The sequence below is a fragment of the Malaclemys terrapin genome, chromosome 5 (genome assembly GCF_027887155.1).
Source record: "Malaclemys terrapin pileata isolate rMalTer1 chromosome 5, rMalTer1.hap1, whole genome shotgun sequence".
In the NCBI taxonomy this organism is placed as follows: Eukaryota; Metazoa; Chordata; order Testudines; family Emydidae; genus Malaclemys; species Malaclemys terrapin.
Window position 1 is genome coordinate 71,466,934 of NC_071509.1, and position 20,936 is coordinate 71,487,869.

Here is a 20,936-nt window from a genome sequence, read left to right on the forward strand (position 1 = left end):
TGGAGGAGCCTCAGAAAGAAAAAGGTTGAAAATCCCTGGTATAGAGCTACCTTTGCCAAAGGAGATGTGTATAAATAGTCTGTGGAGGAGCAGGCAACAAAAAAACATTATGTAACACTATGTGAGCAGAAAGACCCATTGGCAAAGGGTCCCCTTGCTCTTTGCAAGCAGCTCTCACCTCACATCTGACAAACTCATTACACCAAACACATATCTGGCAGGGTATTTATCCATAAAGGATATCATGTGCAGTGTCTAAAAAATGCTTGTAATTTGTCAATGTATGGGTAATATTTAAGAAATTATGTATGTATATTGAAACCACGCTTTATGGACTTGGAATAGAAATTGGTCTCCAGAAGATAATGTGTCTGGGTGATGACCCATTCAGGCAAGGGGAAGGGTTACGCCCCTCCCTAATCAGCTGGTGAGGTAATACAAGGCTCAACTGAACAGCCTTGCTCCTTCCTAAAACTATCAATGGAAAACCATGAGAGGCACCACCAAACAATCAAAACCTCTGAAGAGGTGAAAAAGGAACATTACAAAAAACAGCATTGCCCTGGCTGTGAATAGAAACAAAAGATTGTTTTCAGTGTAACAGAGCATAGGAAAAGACACACAGTCTATTCACTGAGGAAAACCACTGGCTGAGAGGAAGTTTATTTCATGAATGTTTTGGATCCCAGTTCTTGAGAAATCAGCCAACCTTGTAAGAGACTGATTTTTGGGGGGAGGGGGAAAGAAGAGGGGGTGAAAATCTACTTTACTGGAAAGGAAAGTAACTATTGATAAGTGTAGCCCCAGGTTTTGTGATTCTGTGTTGTATTGTAATAAATTGTTTCCACCACTCACTCTTGTTTCTAGTTAAATACCCTTTCTTAAATCAACCTACTTTTGGTTGGTTGTAAGTGCTCACCTGAGTGCTATGTGGTTTACAGGAGCAATGGTTTAAGGTAAAACTTGTTAACTGGGCTACCCTGAACCTTTGGGTGCAGCCAGTGTCAGGGGTGGCTATCACAGGGGAACAATTCAAGGGGGCTCAGGGATTGGGGTGCACCTATTGTTAACCTGCAAGGCAAAGTTAGGGCTGGCATAGCCCAAAGAAAAGTGCTGGAATGGCTAAAAGCTGGTGGTGTTAGGGAGCTCACACCCAGCTACTCCAAGATTCCTCCTCACTGGAATAACATGATGACTCACAGTCCTGGGTACCCCAAGAATCATCACACATGGATAAAAAGGTAACACTAAAGAATGCCAGAAATAGGAAATAGCATTTTGGATGTTACTAAAATTAGTTTGCAAGCTCTTTGAGGGCAGGGACAATGTTTTCCCTATGCATTTGTACAGTGTCTAGCACAATGGGGCTCCATTCCTGTTGGGGCCTTTGGGCACTCAATACAATAATAAATAAGAATAGCATGGAGGACTAATAAGTATTTCTGTAGAGTCCACTCTTCTAGTGGATCAAACAAGGCTGAAACAAACGAGAGCTTCAACACACAGAGTAACAGAGGTGCCACAGGACCCTCTGTTGCTTTTTACAGATTCAGACCAACACGGTTACCCCTCTGATACTTAACAAACAGAATCCTATTCTGTTTTCAATTCAATAAGACTTTACTGGTATGAATAGAGTGGAAGAAAACCACAGGCCCATCAGCTACATTTCCAAAGGCAGGTATAATGCACTCAGAATAGGACTATACACTCTGTTTGGGTTCTGCTCCCCCCCCACATGTTCATTTGTCATTGCTGACCACTGCTGATTTAGCGCCAGGTTGCTATGTAGCACAGTGACATCTGCGCCATCTCTCTCTGCGAGGACCAGACAGTTTTTCCTCATCACTTTTGGATGAGATGTCCTAAGGTTCCAGATCATTTGAGGAAATATTTGGCTCACTTCCTCATATTTGAGATATTGGAACAGAAAGTGTCTGTCTATCTTAATGTGTCCTCTGTTACACTGGCCATGCAGTCACACCTCTCTGGGTTTAGACTGTGCTTTGTACATCCTCATTTCCACCTCTAGTTTCTGGTCACTGATTTGGTGAGAATCTGTCTTAGTTTTGCATATTTCATTGTAATGAAGTGGTCTCCTAGTATGATAGCTCTGTGCAGGGATCTGTAGCAGGCCAGCTTGCTGCTGTTTATGATTTATCCCTCCCAGTAATTTATCTATTGGTGGCTTAGGTGTTGGCCTAACACTTTGAGCATCTTTCGGTTTTGATTGTTTGCTCTGCTGGTCATGAGTTTGCATTTGCTGAGCCCAGAGGGTGATGACAAATAACCGGATTGTGTTTTCATTTGGATATAGCTTTTGATCCTCAAGTGTTTTGTGGTGAAGAGAGTGTTTGCTGCTTTGGTTGAGGTGATACCAGAGATTGAATATTCTTTTCTTCTTTTATTAGCATGGGGCATCAGCCCCATCATGCTCTGCAGCTGTTGTAGCTGGAGTTCCTGTACACCTGCAGTGTTTGCAGAACTGCAGTTGTTGGGTTACTATTGGGGTTTTATCCTAGTTAGTGCAAGCTATTGTTAGAGTTAGATCCAGATTTCACTCTCATATAATAGAATTGGCTGGATTATGCTGATGAATGTTTTGGCAGTACTTTTATTGGGGGCTCTCTCTCTTTATGGGCCTTCTATGCCATAAGGAAGATTCTAAAGCTTTTTCTTTTTGGACTTTGATAAACCAAGAAGGAAAATAAGATTTGACCATTATAGGATGGAGCTTCTTGACATACTTAGAGAAAATTTCCTACCACTCAACATCTGTTGGCAAAATGTATCTGACAGTTTCAATTATTTTTTCAGGATGCCCTTACTATTGTTGGGGGATCTACTATGCTGAACAAACTAATTCTGTATGCAACACAAGTTAAAAAAGTTAAAAAAAATATTCGGTATTTTGCTGTGATGCTTTCATACATCAATTTTGTGTGGGTTTCAGGTAATTCTTGTAACTATCCCAACTCCTTTTTATATCCCTTTCCTTGTTGTGCTTTGTGACCATTATTTTAATAGAGCACTCTTGACTTTACTTAATGTCAAAAGTTCTAGATTTACATTTTTATATTGATGTTATAATTGTAAAATTTGATCAGCAATTTGATTGTCACTTTAGTTTATATTGAAGCATTCTGGATAAACAACATCCATTCAAGCTTGTCATTCATTTTGTGTACATATCAAAGACAACTTAAAATGTGGTCATTTATCAGAGCCTGTAAGATAGCAATATACTTCTTGTAATGTGGCATTAATGTGTGTTCTTCATGCACGCTCCATGCAAATGTGTCACAATCACTCCTTAGAAAAGCAATCTAAAAAGTTCCAAGATTTAAGGAACCAAATATAATAATTTTCACAGCACTCAAATGAGAAATCCAAACAATAATTAATACCTTGAAATGTATTTCTTTTTAGAGAGAGAGTGTGGTATGCTTAGAGACTGAATAGGGGAGATCTTTCCCCATTACATGACCATTGTGTGTTTGTTTAACCTTTCTTGGAAATCTTTAGTACACGTTTAAATTGCCATAAAAATGGTTAATAAAATCAACAAGTGTGTTAAGCTGTAACTTTAAGAACTATCCTGAGCTGGAAGACAATGTAAAGTAGCTGAGTCACAGCTGGAGCCCCAGGAAAAAAAACCTTCTGAGGCATTCATAGGTGCAGATTGCATTCACCTCTCTGGCTGACTAGTTTTCCTATCTGATCCGTGAGCTGAGATAGTTTCAGGGTATGGTGGCAGGACTGTGCAAAAGGTAAAGCTTTTCTGTGCAAGAGACAGAGCTTTTTGTGGGGTCACTACCAGACTGTGGAACAAACTCCTCCAGGAACTAAGGACCATAACAAACCTTCCAGTTGCATGGTGCACTTTGACCTTGTCTTCTTTAATAGAAACACAAAATAGCAGTACACACACACACACACACACACACCAGTGCTTCATTTGTGCCATGGCTTGCTGGGGCTGACCCCAGACACCTCTAGGCTTGGCATTTCAAAGACCTCTGGGCTCCCGGTCAGCAGCTGCCACTCTCTGGCTTCCAGCAGCAGTGCAGAAGTAAGGGTAACAATGCACCATACCACGCCACCTACCTGTGGCTGCTGCTGGCAGAGGCATTGCCTTCAAAGCTGAGCACCCAGCCAGCAGCCGCCATTCTCCAGCCACCTACCTTGAGCCTTGACACCTCTTTCATTACAAATTAAGCACTGACACACACATATTTAAACAACCACTACCAAAACCAAACACTGAACACAATTTTCTCCTTAGGGAGAGGTTGAGAGAACCACACAACAGATGTTAGTCACACCACCTAGTGGAGGGTGCTGGGATCGTCCACTGATGAGAGTAGTGTAAAAACATTTAGAATAGAATACCCTCATCTCATCCATCCCACCCCTTCTTGGGAGATTAGCACTGCTGACAAGGATACCTGGGCAGTGTCTGCACTCCCCAGCCACACTGTCATTAGATCCAAAGCTGGTACACAAAGAGTTGGAAATGCTCCTTGCTTCTTCCCTACCTTGTGTAACCAGTCAGGGGCCTGTCACAATCTGGCTATAAGGTTTAAGTACACATGCTATCGCTAACCACCTGTTTTCATACTCTTATTTCTCAAAATAAACTCTTATAATGCTCTTTTGTGGGGTGGGGGAGGAGGAGGAATGGGTCATACAAACAGATTAACCCATCTTATTTTAAATAGAGCTGTGAAACCTACGATAAATTCCTACTGTAGTTTCCTGTTCTGTCCTAAACTTTTGTGCGGTGTTGACATAGGTTGTTAAATGGTCACTATGTTTTAGCCCAGAACTGGATGTTTTTCAGTGGTGGATGAAGTAATGTGTGAACTGCATGGGCCAGATTCTTTGGTCCACTAAAACTAATTTGCACTGCATAAGCAGTATGAAGGGGCCTTAAATTCAGCCAAAGATGGCTAATGGGGAACCTATATATGGGAACTCCCTGCTGCTATAAATCTGGTAGAGGTGGCTCTACTATCCTGTATGAGAGCTAGTCATTCCTTCCCAGTGTAATGATAAGGGGAGAGCATGTTGGAGACATTCCAGAAACAGGGTGTGCGGAGGAGAGGAAGGGGAGGGGGCGTTGCAGGAGAAAGTTCTACTCTGCCCAGTTCTCCACTGGTATAAAGTCCTATGAGGAACCTTACACCAGTTGCATAAGTTTGGGCTGCCCACATACATCCCTAACTTGCACTGGGACCAGGTAGCTCTGATTCAGGGAGTTGCAAACAACTCTTGGACAGCGTGGACGATCAAGGGCCTATATATCTTGTATATTAGTTCAAGCTTATAGACCATTTGGAATCCTTCAGTGGGAAAGGCATTATGGAAATGTAAGTTCATAATTCGTATAGAACCAGTTTGTACAGTTCACTTTATATTTCTTTTTCACACAGTGCAATTGTAGAGGGCTTGGCAGCTAACATGATTGTCAAATCAGATATTTGTCATTGGAGAAATCAGGAGGTCAGGTCAGTGGTTGAGAAACTAGATATGAATAAGTTTGGAGTCCATTATCTAATCCATTAATTCAGTATTTTTAATAAGAGTAAGAAAAAACTCAATTTAAGATCTGTTGATGCCATGTTAGAGAACTTATGAATGAGAAAGACAGACAATTCTCAGTTAAATTCCTACCTACGCTAAGTTTGCCTCCTGCCCCCTCCTAATATGGTATAGCTACATCTGTTGAGCAAGCTTTCTCCTCCCCTTCAGAATACTATTCTATAAGTAATGCTTGACAAGCTGTACAAATGTCCCCAGAAGAAAGTTCATTCCCTCCTCCATAATTGCAGAACTATTTTGAGGAAGGTTCCAGCAGAAGAACCTTCTCCAAAAAATGGCAGCACAAGGTCCTGTACATCATGTCTAGCAAGCCATGAATCATAAGAGACTTGGGCTTGCCAGTACACCATGTACTCTGAGGTATTAAAACATTTTCAGACCGGAGTTGGTATAATAGGCTGAGATCATGTCAACTAAAGACAAGGGAAAGAGTTTACTGGACTGGTTCCATCCGCCCCTCTCCTGCATTGCCCCCTGCCCAAAAAAAAGCTTTCCATTAATTTTGAGGGACGGGCAAAGATGTATGCTGCATCTTATTTTAGTCAGCCTAGTCTGCTTCACCTGACTGGCTGAGGGTCAGGTAGGGTAGGTGTGGGAATCTTAATTAAGAATTTCACAAGTTGCTTTGTGATTAAATGATCAACCTTCAAATTCACATGTTTCTGCAATGTGTTTTACCTTGTTTAATGTGACCATTCAAACATGCCCCTCTCCTAGGCCCCAATCGAGCAAAGCATTTAAAGGTGTGCTTAACTTTATGAAGATAGAGTTATATCACTGAAGTCAATACAGGCCTAAGTGTTTGGCTGGATCAGGGCCATAAATGTAGCTATTTTTTGACATGTTTAATATAGCTGAGCTGTTCTTCTTCTAACTTATGTCCCGATTCTGTACCGTGCTCCCTGTGGACAGACACCTGAGCCCACAATAGCTCACTGACTTCAATGGATCTCTGTACGGATGCAGGGGTCCACCTGCTCTGAGTTCAGTGCAGGATCAGGGCCTTAGATTCCTCATAGGGGAAATGTTTTGGATTATTTTTAGATTTTTTTCCTAGAAAAAATTATCAAGAATTAATTAATCTAAAATAGACAGGGGGAAAATGTTAACAGGGGTTGTATAATAAACATAGATAAAATTAAAATTGGGCTGAAGTTTAGATATAGAAAATAGTCATTTCATCTTCAAAATTATACCCTTTTGGGTAATATCCCTGCAAATAGATAGGTACCAAATTAGCCACAGGAGTACTTCCTCTGGTATACTGAATTAAACATAAAATTATTGTTAGGTGCCAAAAGTAAAAGTAATAAAAGTTCCATCATTTTAAAATGAGACTTTTTAAGATCACACCAAGATGTACAGGCACGCAAAAGTAGATATAACACATTTTACTCCTTTAACTGCATTTTTAACTATTTATACTGCAGGTGAAATTCACCCATGTACAGACAGCCAGTAGACAGCACTTTATAGCATTTAAGCTCTGCATTGTGACTGCCAGGCAGGCTAGGAGTCACTGGATCTGCATTTATACACTTTCAAGGTTCATCTGCATTAACATTCTCTCTCTCACTCACTATCAAGATACTGACTCCTGACTCCAATCAGTCCATGATGCCAACTTCCACTACCCATTCGTTAAATTATCAAACAAGCACCTTTGTGCTTTCTCCAATGATACCTCGCAGGCTGGGGCGCAGCTCCCCATAAACATTGCCAAAACTACCTAATTATCCTGCTTCAAAACTTTCCTTTGCCATGATGCCTGCAAAAACCTGACAATGGTTAGGCCACTGGTATACTGAGATCACAGCCTATCATGTGGACCAATATTGTCTCATTGTTTCCTTGTATTTCCCCATCTGTTTCCATCTTTTATCTCTTGTCTTATACTTACAGTAAATTGTAAGCGCTTCGGGGCAGGAACTGTCTTTTTGTTCTGTATTTGTACAGTGTCGAGCACAATGACTGGAGGTCCTAGGTGCTTTGATACTACAAATCAATAAATAATAATTTTGAAGGGATGTTCCATACGAAAAAGGCTAAAAGTTTTTAATATGCAAATAGCTGAATATTCTATCACACTTCGAGAGGAAAAACTATTATTTCATTAACAGACAATCAACACTTCTCTTAGTAGGCCACAGGGTCAAAGAACATCAAAAGTTACTCCATTCTCTATAGGGCCCCTTGCAGGTCAGTAGACGGAGAAAATGAATTGCTAAATAGTAGTGGAATGTGCTATCCAGCTTCCACTATACCAGTAGTAAAAAGGAATATAAGATGGCTCTTTTGAGATGTTTGCTATGGGCCACCAAAAAAAATAAAAAAAAAAAAATAAAAAATAGGGCATAAAATGTTTTTTTCATTCAACTTACTGGTTCCCTGTGATGCAGGCAAGACTACTTTGGAAAAACTCTGTAAAGCTTGTTCCTGTTTTCACTTGTGGCTTACAATAGTATCTCATATTAGAATATAAACAACAAATCCAAGCACAGTAGCAAATAGATTACTGCAAACATTCTGGACATTTGGGGAAATCCTCACTAATTTTTCTACAAATTTGTGAAAAACCATCCCAGCATATTTTTCCAAACGCCCTGTAGTTTTCTATTTTCCCTGGCTATTGCTGAGTTCTCAACAGCTGCCACATTTGCCTGTACAGCCCCTGAGTTATCATTATCTCACCTGGAGCTTTACAAAATACTTGGGGATAAAAAGTGGCTAGAGAAAGGGGAAGCCTAGACTTATCTAAATGTAACTAAAGGTGTGACTTAAAACTGTATGTGCATACTCTTACATTGCTTATATCCTATATCTTAGAAAGAAAGGACAAACTAGAGAGGAAGACTATTCGTGTTGGACTTCAGAGAGACAGACTCACTTCTTTGCTCTGCCACAGAGTTCCTGTGTGCCCTTGGGCAAGTCAATTAGCCTATGCCTCAGTTGTGCATCTGAGAAGTTGGGACAGTAGTAATTCTCTATCTCACAGAGGTGTTGTGAGCATAAATACCCTAAAGTGATTGTGATGTGCTCAGATACTATGATGATGGGGATTATATAAGTACCATAGACAGACATATCAGTTCAGCCTGCCCAAGCTAAACTGATATAATCAATTTGAAACCAACCTAAGTATGTCTAGCCTGATCTCTGTATACATTATCTATAGTTGTACCAGGCCATATTAACAACATTCAGTAGAAAGGAGAAGACTGGCAGTCTCTTCTTTAAGTTTCTAGTAGAAAAAGGAAAAGCAGTTCCTAGCAGGCAAAGAGCAAATGGCTCTTCTCCTGCTAGGAGCAGATATGTAACCTAGGAGAATAAGACTGAATGGATTGATGTCTGTGGGCTCAGCTGATGTTAAGTGACAAGTTCTTTATAGATTGGAATCCATCCTGAGGAAGGTATGCCTTGGCACTGATCGAGTCCAATGTTGCCCCAACAAAATCTACAGTCTGTCTATAATCTAAAATGGACTTTTTTATGCAAAAAATTTTATGCAGATTCCCAGTGAACTCAGAAGATTGACCAAAGTTGAGGTTGCTGTCAGTTCCTTTTGATGAGATCGCCCCCTCAGTAATCAGTCATTAGAAATGAGCTGCCTCGACTGAAACTACTTTTGTAAATATCCTTGGCATAGTTGCAGGGCTGAAGGAAAGCGTGTATATTGATAATGGTACAGTGAACCTTAGGCATCTTCTGTGGGAGGAATGGATGTCTATATAGAAGTAGGCATCTTCCATACAGAGAGCTGTGAATCAGTAGTATTTGTTCAGTGAGGGAATTACTGAACCTTAGTCTGCAGATACAATCATGGAGCTGTCTGAGATCCAAGATGAGACTCCATCCTACCTTCTTTTTGGGGATGAGGAAATATTTTGAGTAAAAATTCCTTTCCCCAGTATTACAACAGTACTGCCTCTATTGCTCACAGATGAAGCAGAGCATCTAGTTCTTGACTGTGCATCCTTTGGCAAGAGGGGTCCCTGAAGAGGAATAGGGAAAGGAACTCTATAGTATAGGCAGTATGAATCATGTCAAGAACCCATTTGACTGTTGTTATCTGACAAGCTTGGAAGAAAAGAGACAGATGGCTACCAAAACTGGGTATCATAAGTTTGGGTAGATGGACATCGTATCTGGAGTGGTTCACAGCTCTCGGAAGTCCAAAAGTGTTTCTTAGTGGCAGGTTAGGGTTGGAAGGACGAAGAAGGGGAAATGTGTTTACTGCAACCTCTGTCATTTCCTGGTGATTCATAACCCCTTTATCATTAAAGCATTGAGGTGCCAGTCATTGCTTATATGGTTCTGGCCTGTGGAATTTCCTCCTTGGTGTTGGAGTATAGATCCCTAGTGAGTAGAGGGTTGCCCTTGAGTCTTTCAATAAGTGTAATGAATCAGTTGTCTTCCCACTGAATAAATTGTTCCCTTCACAAACAAATCCTCCACAGTAGGTTGGACTTCCCTGGAAAATCCTGAGGACTAAAGCCACAATGTCCTACTCATGACAATAGCTGTTGCCATCAAACAGGAGGCTGTGTCTGCTGCATTGACTGAGGCTTGAAGAGATGGCAGGTTGCCTTCCTCAATGGCAGCTTGGAACTGTGCTCTGTCCTCCTGAAGGACCTTGTTAATTATTCCAAGTTTGCAGAATTTACTAACAAAGTTGTATTTAGATATTAATGCCCCTGACAGAATGTTATGTGGAACTATAGGTTGGGTGAAGTAAAAGCTTTCCTCATGAACAGGTCCAAGCCTTCAGCTCCCTTATTGGAAGGGATGGATTTGGGCTGATATTGCCGGTTTCTTTCAGAGACTGCTTGGCCTACTAAGGAGTTCAGAGCAGAGTGTGTAAATAAAAATTCTGCTCCCTTGGCTGGTACAAAGTATTTATTTTCTGTCCTCTTTGGAGTGGGACTACATATGGCTGGAGTATGCCAGACCACCCTGCCAGATTCTGAAATAGCTTCATTAACAGGCAGTGCCTTGCTAGGTCCCAAGTGCTACAGAATGTCGAGGAGTTTGAGATGTCTCCTGCATTTCCTCCAGGGTAATGAGGAGCATGTCAATGACCAACCTTAATAGGTCTTGGAATTGCCCGTAATCAGGTGGAGAAAGTGAGGCCAGCACAACCGCCTTATCGGGGGATGATGATGATGATAACCCCATCGGTTCCGATTCATCTTCCTCTTCCATTAGTTCCTCAGCAGGTTCAGATTCCTCTCTCTAAGGAGAGGACTATTGTGATTTCCAATAGGTTGTTCTGACACAGGACAGCATATGTATAGGTCACATGGTCCTCACTACAGCCATTAAGAAGGGTCAAATGGTGGTTGAGGTAGCCCCCATAGAATAGATCTCACACCATTGGTCCCAACATGTGTGCATTGTATTATAAGAATGGAAAGGAGTCCAAGAGAGAATCTAAATCTTATATCTGGACTAACCTCCTGACTCCTCCTTACTGGAGGCAGTGATGATCTCTTGCCCATGTTCGATGCACCTGAGGAGAAAAAGATAGATCCCAATTCCATGGGTGGCGTTATTGGAACCACGGAACTTGTGAGATCCGGGAGCAACTCTCTCTTTTGTGCCATGCTCCTGGTATAGTAGTATCGATCCTTGTGAGGATCGGATGGGGGATCACAATATCCTGGAGGATGACAATATCCTCATTGGTACTGTATCTGCAGGTGTGTGGTGGCAAGGAGGACTCCTGTCTCTCTGTCTGGCAGAGTCGGCATTGTAAGAACTTTCAGCGCCAACAAATCCTTATTACAGTGTGACTATGCAATAGTTGATGAAAGAGAAGTATCAAGCTCCTCCCCCTTCAATACCATGGATGATTCCATTCCAGCAGTCTCAAATTACTCTTGCTCTTTAGAGCCAGGAGATTGGTACTGTGTCTGTTGTGAGTACCTGAGCTTCCTTTTACCAAGGACACAGAATCTCACCCAACTTTGATGGCATTGAAAAAGGGGTCATATCTTCTTGAAAGTGGATCTGGAGGAGGATTTCTTTAATCGTTCAGGAGTGTGTTTTCTACCCTCCTAAAGTTCCTGTGTGAAAGAGAGTCTTTAGGTCTACTCCTCTCGGACCTGGAATCTCAGTGCCTCCACCTGCTGTATGACCCAGGTCAAACTGGGGCCTCAGAGCACGATCCATAAGAGATCTTCAAAGTCTACACTCATGGACTTGTTGAGTTCTGCTGTGGAAGGATCAGCAAACGCTGCACTTCAAGAGGATGAGAGTTTCCCCAAGATAGTAAGAGGTACTTCAGATGGTTGCTGACAGGGAAGGCCTGGGCACAGGAGAAACAGTTCTTGAATCCCAGGCATTCGGGTCACCTTGTTCAGAAGGGGGTGGGGGGGAAACCAGAGGGAACACCCAAGCCCTAAACTTATGCAAATTAAGTACTAAGAAATAGCTAAAGCTATCTAAAAGTATTAAAGGAACTTTTTTACAATTTTAACTGTAAATAAGCTGAAGAAAGTATCAAGTGCTGCAGACACTGAATGGTTCCATCTCAGACCATGGGCAGCAGAATGGAACTGGAGAGTCAGTTGGTCTGCATCACCCCTTATGTCCTTGGTTCGGAGCAGTAGGGCGCAGGCATTACTAACAAAAATCTTCCAATCTCAGGCACATGAGCACGCACAATGGAATACACAAAGATCATCACTTGAAGGTGCGGTTTTAATTTACCATGTTACCCTTCTCCACCCCACCTCTCCCTCCCTCCGCCCCCCAAAAAACCCACAACCAACAATAAAAAATAACAGTAATTTTCAACACGTATCTATCTTTGGGATACCTTGACTATGAAAGGCATTACAGGAAAGTCTATCCCATGGAATCCTTTTTCCTACATTAAAGAATAGTTTAATAGAATAGAATAGAATAGAATAGAATAGAATAGAATAGAATAGAATAAAGATGGATAAAACTTTATTACAGGTTCATAAAACTGTGTTACAAAGATACCATTTGTGACAGGTTGTCCCCCACTGACGGTGTGCCACCTGATGTACTGGAGTCCCACTAAGCCCTCCCATTCCACCAGCCTGGGCTCTTTCACCCTGTGCTTTGCCAGGTCCTCAAGCCTCCTCTAGCACACAAACAAAGTAGGGACACGCCCATCTGCAGAAAGACACAGACATTGAAATCAGCTCTGCATGGGAAGAATCAACTAGGGGATTGCCCGGCACTCAAGTGCACTCCCCCTCTGGGGTGCAAACCCAAAATTGTATTGTCTTGCGCTGCACAGAAAACTGTACACCATAAGCTCATGAAATTTGCTCCCTCCCTTGAAGATATACACAGCTTTTTGCCTCCAGTTATTTCACAAACTGGTTTAGAGAGAACAAAAAAAAATGTATTAACTACAAAGGAAAGATTCTCAGTGATTATAGGGGATACCAAACAGATCAAAGCAGATTATCTTAGTAAATAAAAACCGCAAACTGAGCTTAACACACTAGATAGGTAGGTTATAAATTAGCAAATTCTCACCCTAAGTGCTAAACAGGCTGGCAGATTCTTAAGGCACAAATTGCCTTGGGTTTCCCAGGTTTTCATACATAGGCTAAAGATCCTTCTAGTCTGGGACCATCACTTCCCACAGTTCAGTCCTCACTCCTCAGATGTTTCCAGGTGTGTTGTTGCAAAGAGAGTGAGGTACCCTCATGAAGTCATTGTCCTCCTTTTATATCTTCTTCACACTTGCTGGAAAGCTCTTTTGCTGTGACCTGGGTCAAACAGTTCCCATTGTTTAGTGCTATCTCTGAGCGGTCTCTATTGTACACAGTTCCTGAGGTAATCCTTGTGCTTGTGTGCATTTCCTCAATAAGCCATTAACATTGTATGGCCTTTTTAACTGTTGTACCTGACCGTCTTCTTGTGGGTGTTTTCAACCTCACAACATGTTTCAGTAACACATACGTAGCCAAACTTCATAACTTCACATACAACAATAAACACATACAATCCAACGATTTATTAATGTATACCAGATCAAGACTTCTAGAATGATACCTCACAAGCTATACTTTCTATAAAACATACACTAATTACATGGCAGTGGTGAATACTGGGTGTCACACTATCCAAATTAACTAGCTCTGTATTAGCACTATATCATAGTGGCTACAGGAGTAAGCAACAACCAGCACTCCAATAAGAGAAAATGAGAAGTGAAATTAAAAGAGTGAATCAGAGTAATTTAATATCCAAACTCCTTTCCTTAGGCAGGTGACAAGAAAAGATCAGACAAGATATTTAAAATCATGTATATGAATATTTCGGTGACAAACAATATGAAGGGACAGAATGAATGAGTTACAGTAAAGTAAAGCCAACTGTAAAAACTGTAAATAGAACTCAAATACACGATGATGTGTTAAGGAATTAACAAGGCTATTAAAAAAAGAGAGAGAGAGACAACATGGTCTATTAAATGTATCTTGTTTCCATGGAATAAAAAGGAAGACTGATTTATAGAGAGTAAAAGAGAAATTCAATTTTATTTTTGAGATTCATATTTAGGGTTTCTTAACTGCCATTTAATTGTTAAACAGGATTTTTAGGGGGGATTTAATACTCTTTCCTGTCATTTCAGAGCCCTTGGTCTGTGCCACTGTGCCTTTGGAGTCTTTGTTTAAATCCTGTACTTGTGATGATAATTGCTCAATGTGTGTTTACCAGCAAAGTGATAAATCTACCAAAATGTAAATAATCACTTCAGAAAACTACAAGAGACCAGAGAAATAAAACTGTATGAAACACTCAAGGATTAGTACTGCATATAAAATTAATGCACAATGACTAAAGTGATGATATACTCTGAATCAGTGTTGCCAGTATCGTATTTCCAACCTGATTTTGCATTTCCCTCTCATAAGAGCAAGCTTCGGTGTTAGCAATAGCTATGCAAGACTTCCATGATACAAGACTTTCACAATGTGATCTGATTAAGTTTAAGAGTGGCCTATTGAAATTCTATTACTAATTATTATTACTAGGAACTGTAAAATCATCATTTCACTGTAACATAGTCTATCAGCTCAGGTATATAAATAGCATAGATTTTCCCCACTTGCAACCATACCATACAGTAGGGCCTCTTTCCCATATATGGATAAAAAGAGACACCTCATTAACCATGTGATCCATTTTGACTAGCTTTGTTGCCTGCTATTGTCATGATGTCAATGCTTCAGTCAGCCCACTATCACTCCTCGCACCCTATTCTGTCACTTGCAGATTCATGAGGTAATAATGGTTGACAGAACCTTCATTCAGCAAGTAAGTTGGAGGATGTCTGCTTTAAAAATTCATTGGTAATTTTTATGCAATATATAGAGTCAAAACACCATAAAACTATGCCGTTCCTCCAGTGAAGGACAGCTGATGCTTATTCCACATAATGTTAGCCAAATTTAACAAAGTAAGATATCAGCTCTAAAACTAGTACAGCCAATGTCAAAATATACTATAAAAATGTTGGACACATATTTTATTCTTGACAGCAAGAGTCACTCCTGATTCAGCCAATTGCTAACCTATTATTTTAAAGTCATAATTCCCTCTTCTTTTCCCCTCTTCCCAATCATATCCATATTATATAGTAACAGTCTAAATTTTTCCAAGTTATACATGCTTTCTCTGACATCACAACTAAAATAAATCGCAGTTAACGTTTTCGATATCCTACTTAATTAAGCTTAAAATTAACTTGCAGCATTCATACTCATTATTGATCAGTTTAGAATGTTAATGTAAAAAGACTGTAAGAAATTTAGTTTCACAGCTAAACAGTTATTCTCTCTGTATAATTAATAGAAAAATGGGTCAGCAGATTGTTGACATTCTTTTACTAAAACTCTCCCCTGAGATTACATTATAATCCTCTTTTTTGCTTTATATTTTAAGTATTTAAGTTCTTTGGTTCAAAACTATTTGAATCCTTTGTTCCTTTTGTGCACCTTTGTCTATAATATAGCATACATTAAATCATGACATCAACTGGACGAGTTAAATGTATGGTAGTAACATTACTCACCTCCACCTCAACCTGCTGTTCTCATTTGTTATGACATCTTCAACAATGAACTTCACTTAGGACAATGATATTAGACTGCAGGCAATTGAACAGATCCAGATAGTTTTGTAAAGTTGAAGTCAGGGCTGAAAGTTTCATTGCCACGTTTTATTGTTTTTACCGCAGTCACGTTGCTGTTCAATTAGCATTAGAAATAAAACTTAATTTTAAAGTTGCTAAAATCTTGAGTATTAGTAAGACTCATTAGCTCTTCATACATTCCACCAGCTGATCTCTCAGAGGTGGCGAGTTCATTCTTGAAGTGTTTGTTTGTTTTAATTGTTTCCTTTTTTTGCTTATACATGTTGCTCTACTTAGGCTGTAATTTTTAAAACTAGAAAATATATCATATTTATAGCCATAATTATTTAGAAAACAGAAACTGTTTTTGTGTGTCAGTCATTGAAAGGTGGATTTCACATAGAACACCTTACCTTCCTTAAATCACCAGCTGAAGAAGAAACTGAAAAGATTTTAAAGTGTTTTTTTTCTTGTAAACTACTGATAGCCACCAATCAATATTTTGGACTGTCTTTAGAAAAAAAAATATTTCTAGCCCCTATAATCTGAGATCCAATGTATTTTAAAAAACCTATAAAGACAAAGGATTCTTAAAATAGAGGAACTGACATTGATTTCCTATTGTTATAAAGTAGTATCTTCATTCAGAGCATTTTACAACTATACATAATAGGTATGGTTATGTGAAGAGCAAACTTTAGTAGTAGCAAAACTGATTGTTAGTGATATATGTCATTGTTCAACTGACTAGGATGACAAATACATTCAATATGTGCAAATTGTACGATCTATATGGGTGATGACCCTTGAAATTAAGAATATTAATATACTAAGATGATACATGATGCTGTCTAATAAACTCATATCAAGGCTGTGGAAATGGTAAACAAGCTAAAAGATCAAATTAAACTTTTTTTTTTTTTTTAAATAACCATCCTTAAAACATACCAAAGATTACACAGTGGAAACACAGCAGTGTTATGCAAAACAAGTGATTATGGAATTTAAGAGCAGATAGTGATTAAAAAGATTGCATTATAACAAACTCTCAATATATGTAATTTAATGGAAGTCTTACTGAGATTTATGAGCAATATATAAACCTAATGAGCTGAATTATATTAAGAAAAAACAGGTTATAACAACTGCTACTAATAATAACTGATGACTGAAGGACTGTAAATTTGAAATATTTAAGTGCATATTATGACATCAAACACACAGCCTGATTCTCTGTATACATTATCTATAGTTGTACCAGGCCATATTAACAACATTCAGTAGAAAGGAGAAGACTGACAGTCTCTTCTTTAAGTTTCTAGTAGAAAAAAGAAAAGCAGTTCCTAGCAGGAGAAGCGCAAATGGCAGTTAACTTGATTGGATGATGAGCAATTTTAATAGACACACTGCTGTATTTCCCTCTAGGAGGCATTACTGATTGCATGCTGGCTAGATGGAAGTTCTGATAATGTCTGCACTTTTTGTTTGCCCCTAATGAATATTACAGACTTTGGGGGCCAAGTTTAGCCCAGATATAGCCACTGGACTGTGCCTGTCTACACCAGAGTGTGCATCTGGTCCCAGATTTTCATCATTGCATTCTGTAACTATCCATGCAAGTGTTCTTCTGAGAAACTTAAATCCATAGATTAATTTACCTTCTACAACATCCTCGTTTAAGTTTTCTTGTATGATACATGCTTTCCTTTTCTCCACATTATATTTACCATTGGGATATCAAAGACATCTTCAAACTATTAAATATCGTGTGGCATTCAAGCAATCCTCAAGTTAAAAATGACACATGAGCATCATTAAGTGCAAACTAGCTTTTTATAGCAGCCACGGATCAAGTTAAATGATGCTTTTAAATCTTAATGGTTGGTTACTTAGCAAACAAAACTATATCTCCCCCCCCCACACACACACACATCTCACTCACCTGCTGCTCTCCTGGCTCTGGGGATTTCACCAGGTGTTTATCCTTGTACAAAGACCACAGACCAATATTAGGCAGGAAAATTAAAGCCACCATGAACAACAACGTCATTTGCAAAAATCTCTTCTGTTTTCTCTTCATGGCAAATGGCAGCATATATAGAAGAAGATGAGCTATTCCTTGCTCCCAGGGCCAATTTCCTTTCCCCTCAGTCTCTCCGCGTCACCCCCAAACTGGGAGTCGGTTAGAAGAAACTTTTGTTACAAGCCTCGAGTCACCACCAATCCTCACAGTTCACAGGGGGAGTTTGTAACCTGCGGAACAAACGGAAACACAGATTCACTTAATTCCCCCACAAATGCGACTGAAATCATCGCCCATCGACTGAGGCTTTCCCGGGGAAACTGTGAAGCACATGATCGATCCACGTTAATATAAAACAGAATAAATATGCTCGGGTACTAGACTGATCAGAAGTTATTGAGAAATTGATACGACAACAAATGGTTTGTGGGAAATTGGGTGGGAGCTGGGGGCCACGCGCGGTTAAAGCACGCAATTCCGCAACCCACTGATCAGAGTGGGACTGCCAGGGAACAATTTGCAAGCTCTTCCTTTGCGAGATGAAATGCTACCTCTGCCTCTAGCAGGAAGAGACCATCTCCCCCATCAGAACAGCTGCTTCCCACCACGGGAGAAATCCGGAGCTACAAGGTGCAGCTCCAGCTGGGACCGAAGGAGGGAACAGGAACTCCAGTTTGAAAGGCGAGCTCTAAACTCCTTGATCCAAACACACACCCCTCCAGAGACAGCCTCGGTTTCCCCTCCTCTCCCTCAAGTCTCAACTACATCAAGTGCACTTCGTGACAGAGGGAAAGAGCTCCCTTAAAGGATACAGCTGACATCATTACCAGCAAAATACCAACTAGTCTGAGACATATCCTCCTCCCTTCTAGGCACTGTCATCGTATCGCAAAGTGCATTCACCACCGCTCGGTTCCTCTCCCTCCCGGACAATATTTTCACACTCTGATGCTGTTCGTGTTACCATTCTTCTCCTGGGACTGATCAAGCAGAGACGAAAGGAAAACACCATGAGCTCACCAATTTATTACATAAAAAATGCGCAAAGATACAAAGCTCTAAGTGTGCAGGAGGGACTGGCAAGGGGGTAACCAAGGGGGATGAACAGCTCCCTCCCAGTCACCACCTCCTCCTCTAGCTCTGTCTCTCTCTCTGATGGCTTTCAGCTGAGATGTTAGCTGGTGTACAACATGTGCACGGGATCTAATCGGGGGGAGGGGGAAATCTCTCCCAGCTCCAGTTCAAACAAAGCTGGAGGAGGCGCAGGGTAAAACCATGGATCTCTGCGCTCCCGGACTCGACCCACATCGCCCTCACCTCAACCCAACGGTTCCGGGCCACAAAGAAGGAGCTAAAGGCCAGAAGTAGCGGTTGTTTCCTGGGCTCTTTCTCGTCGCCTCCTTCATGATGAGTTCCCGGGGAGCAGCAGCTGCGAGCTGGCTTCGCCGGCGAGGAGACCAGGAGGAGGGTGGGAGGAGGCGGGGGGGATAAGAGGGTTACTTGGCACAGAAAGCGGCTCTGCCTGTTCCCGACGTCTTATTAGTAGGAGCAATTCCAGAGCCGGCCGAGGCAGGTAAAGCGTCCGGCTCCCAATCTGCTTCGTCCGGCTCCGCTCCTGGCCACAGAAGCCGGGGGCGGCTGGTGCTTCTTGTCTCCCCGTGCTGGAGGCAGCAGCGGGCCCGGCCGGGCGGGTCCCGTGCAGCCCCTGGATGCTGGCGAGGCTGTTCTGTAAGGAGACTCGCGGTGCTTCCCCGCGCAGCAGCCCGAGCGTTCGCGTGGTGTTAGCTGCGGAGCCGCGCCGCCCAGGAGCCAGGGAGAATCCACCCCTCTGCGCCCCACCGGCCTCCAGGGGGCCGACATGCTGGGCTGGGGCGGCAGCCCAAGTCCCGCGGGCTACACTGCGCCCCGCATGCCCGCAGCGGGGTTGGCAGAGGGCCCCGCTGGCTCGGCCAATGCCAAAGGGGCACCTGGGAGAAGCCGAGAGGCTGTCTCGAGGGTGGCATCACAGCCTTGGGCTCTCAGGCGCCGTCCAGTAATAAAGGGGCCCGATCCATCCCTGGGGTGAGCGCAGGGACCCTGCGGGGGCCGGGCCCTAAAGCGTGGACTTTAATTTCAGTCCCCTTCTGCACCTCCCCGGAATGACCTGCGCTCGTGGTGTCAGTCATCTTCCCGGAGTATCCTCTGCCTAGCCCACCCCCGCTCGTTAGCCTGATGCCCCCCCCCCCCCCCCCCGCGAATCGGGGGAGACCCTGCTCCTAAAGCACGTTGTCCTTGGTGTATATTTATGCCAGCCACCCAAAACGTGAGCAAACCTGCTTTGCCTACGTTGTAAGCTTTTGAAATACCACAAACCTCTAATCTGAATCAAACATTCTCGGGTTCAAGCTCTGCTTAGGAAGGAATGTAGATAGAGACTTTTTAAATATGGCTCTGTGCATAGGGCATACAGTGTGCCGGTCTGCTCTTGGTAGGTTGACTGTTAGAAATTCCTCCCCCTAGGTGAGGAGGGTGAGTCTTTAAATTTAAATTACATGAAAAGAGGTGCCAGCTCTCTTCCCCCCTAAAGGATGTTCATAATCTCAAGGACCATGAGTTATGCCGGATTGTGCATAGGGTGAATGTTGGATTACAAGCTATGCTTGACAGGCACACAATCTGTATATTTCTGTGTAAAGAGCACTAGCTCAGTCATGTATTAAAAAGGTCACCAAGTCGTTGTTGCTCATTATTTCTATTAGCCACTGAAATATTGACAGGGTTCTCTGGAGTCTGTGGAGCACTGGAGCTATCCTGCAGCAAAACCCTATGCATACATCTGAAAATTGTGAGGTGGTATGAAATGCATGGCAGTACATTTGTGACTAGCTGTTCTGTGCATTTCAACTTGAAGAATTTCAGTGGGTGGAGCAACACAGAAATCCAGGAGCATTACACAGAAGTAGGGAATATACAGTTGGAAGGGGTCCAAGTTGTGCTTACTTGACGAAGTGGGGTTCAAGGCTCTTAAGTATAAGAGTAGTGAGGAAATTATTCTTTTGCTTCCCTCTCCCATATCCTCTAGCTTCTGGAGAAGAAATCCCCTAGTGTCATTCCTGGAAGATGATATGTCACTTACTGCTATAGAATTGCCCCTGCAGAAATAGGCTAGATGGGACCACTGTGATCATTTAGTCTGACCTGCTG

The 20,936-nt window shown here is 41.7% G+C and overlaps 1 protein-coding gene across 1 annotated transcript in view; it reads right to left on the minus strand.

Moving 5' to 3' along the window:
* GALNTL6 (polypeptide N-acetylgalactosaminyltransferase like 6) overlaps positions 1-19,964 on the minus strand; it is a 911,072-nt gene extending 891,108 nt beyond the window's left edge. The window contains exons 1-2 of the mRNA XM_054028868.1: positions 18,581-19,964; positions 17,673-17,983 (exon numbers count right to left, since the gene is read on the minus strand). Of these exons, the coding sequence (XP_053884843.1) occupies positions 17,673-17,825 (153 nt within the window). The 5' untranslated portion in view covers positions 17,826-17,983; positions 18,581-19,964. The remainder of the gene's footprint in view (positions 1-17,672; positions 17,984-18,580) is intronic.
* Positions 19,965-20,936: the final 972 nt, after the last annotated feature.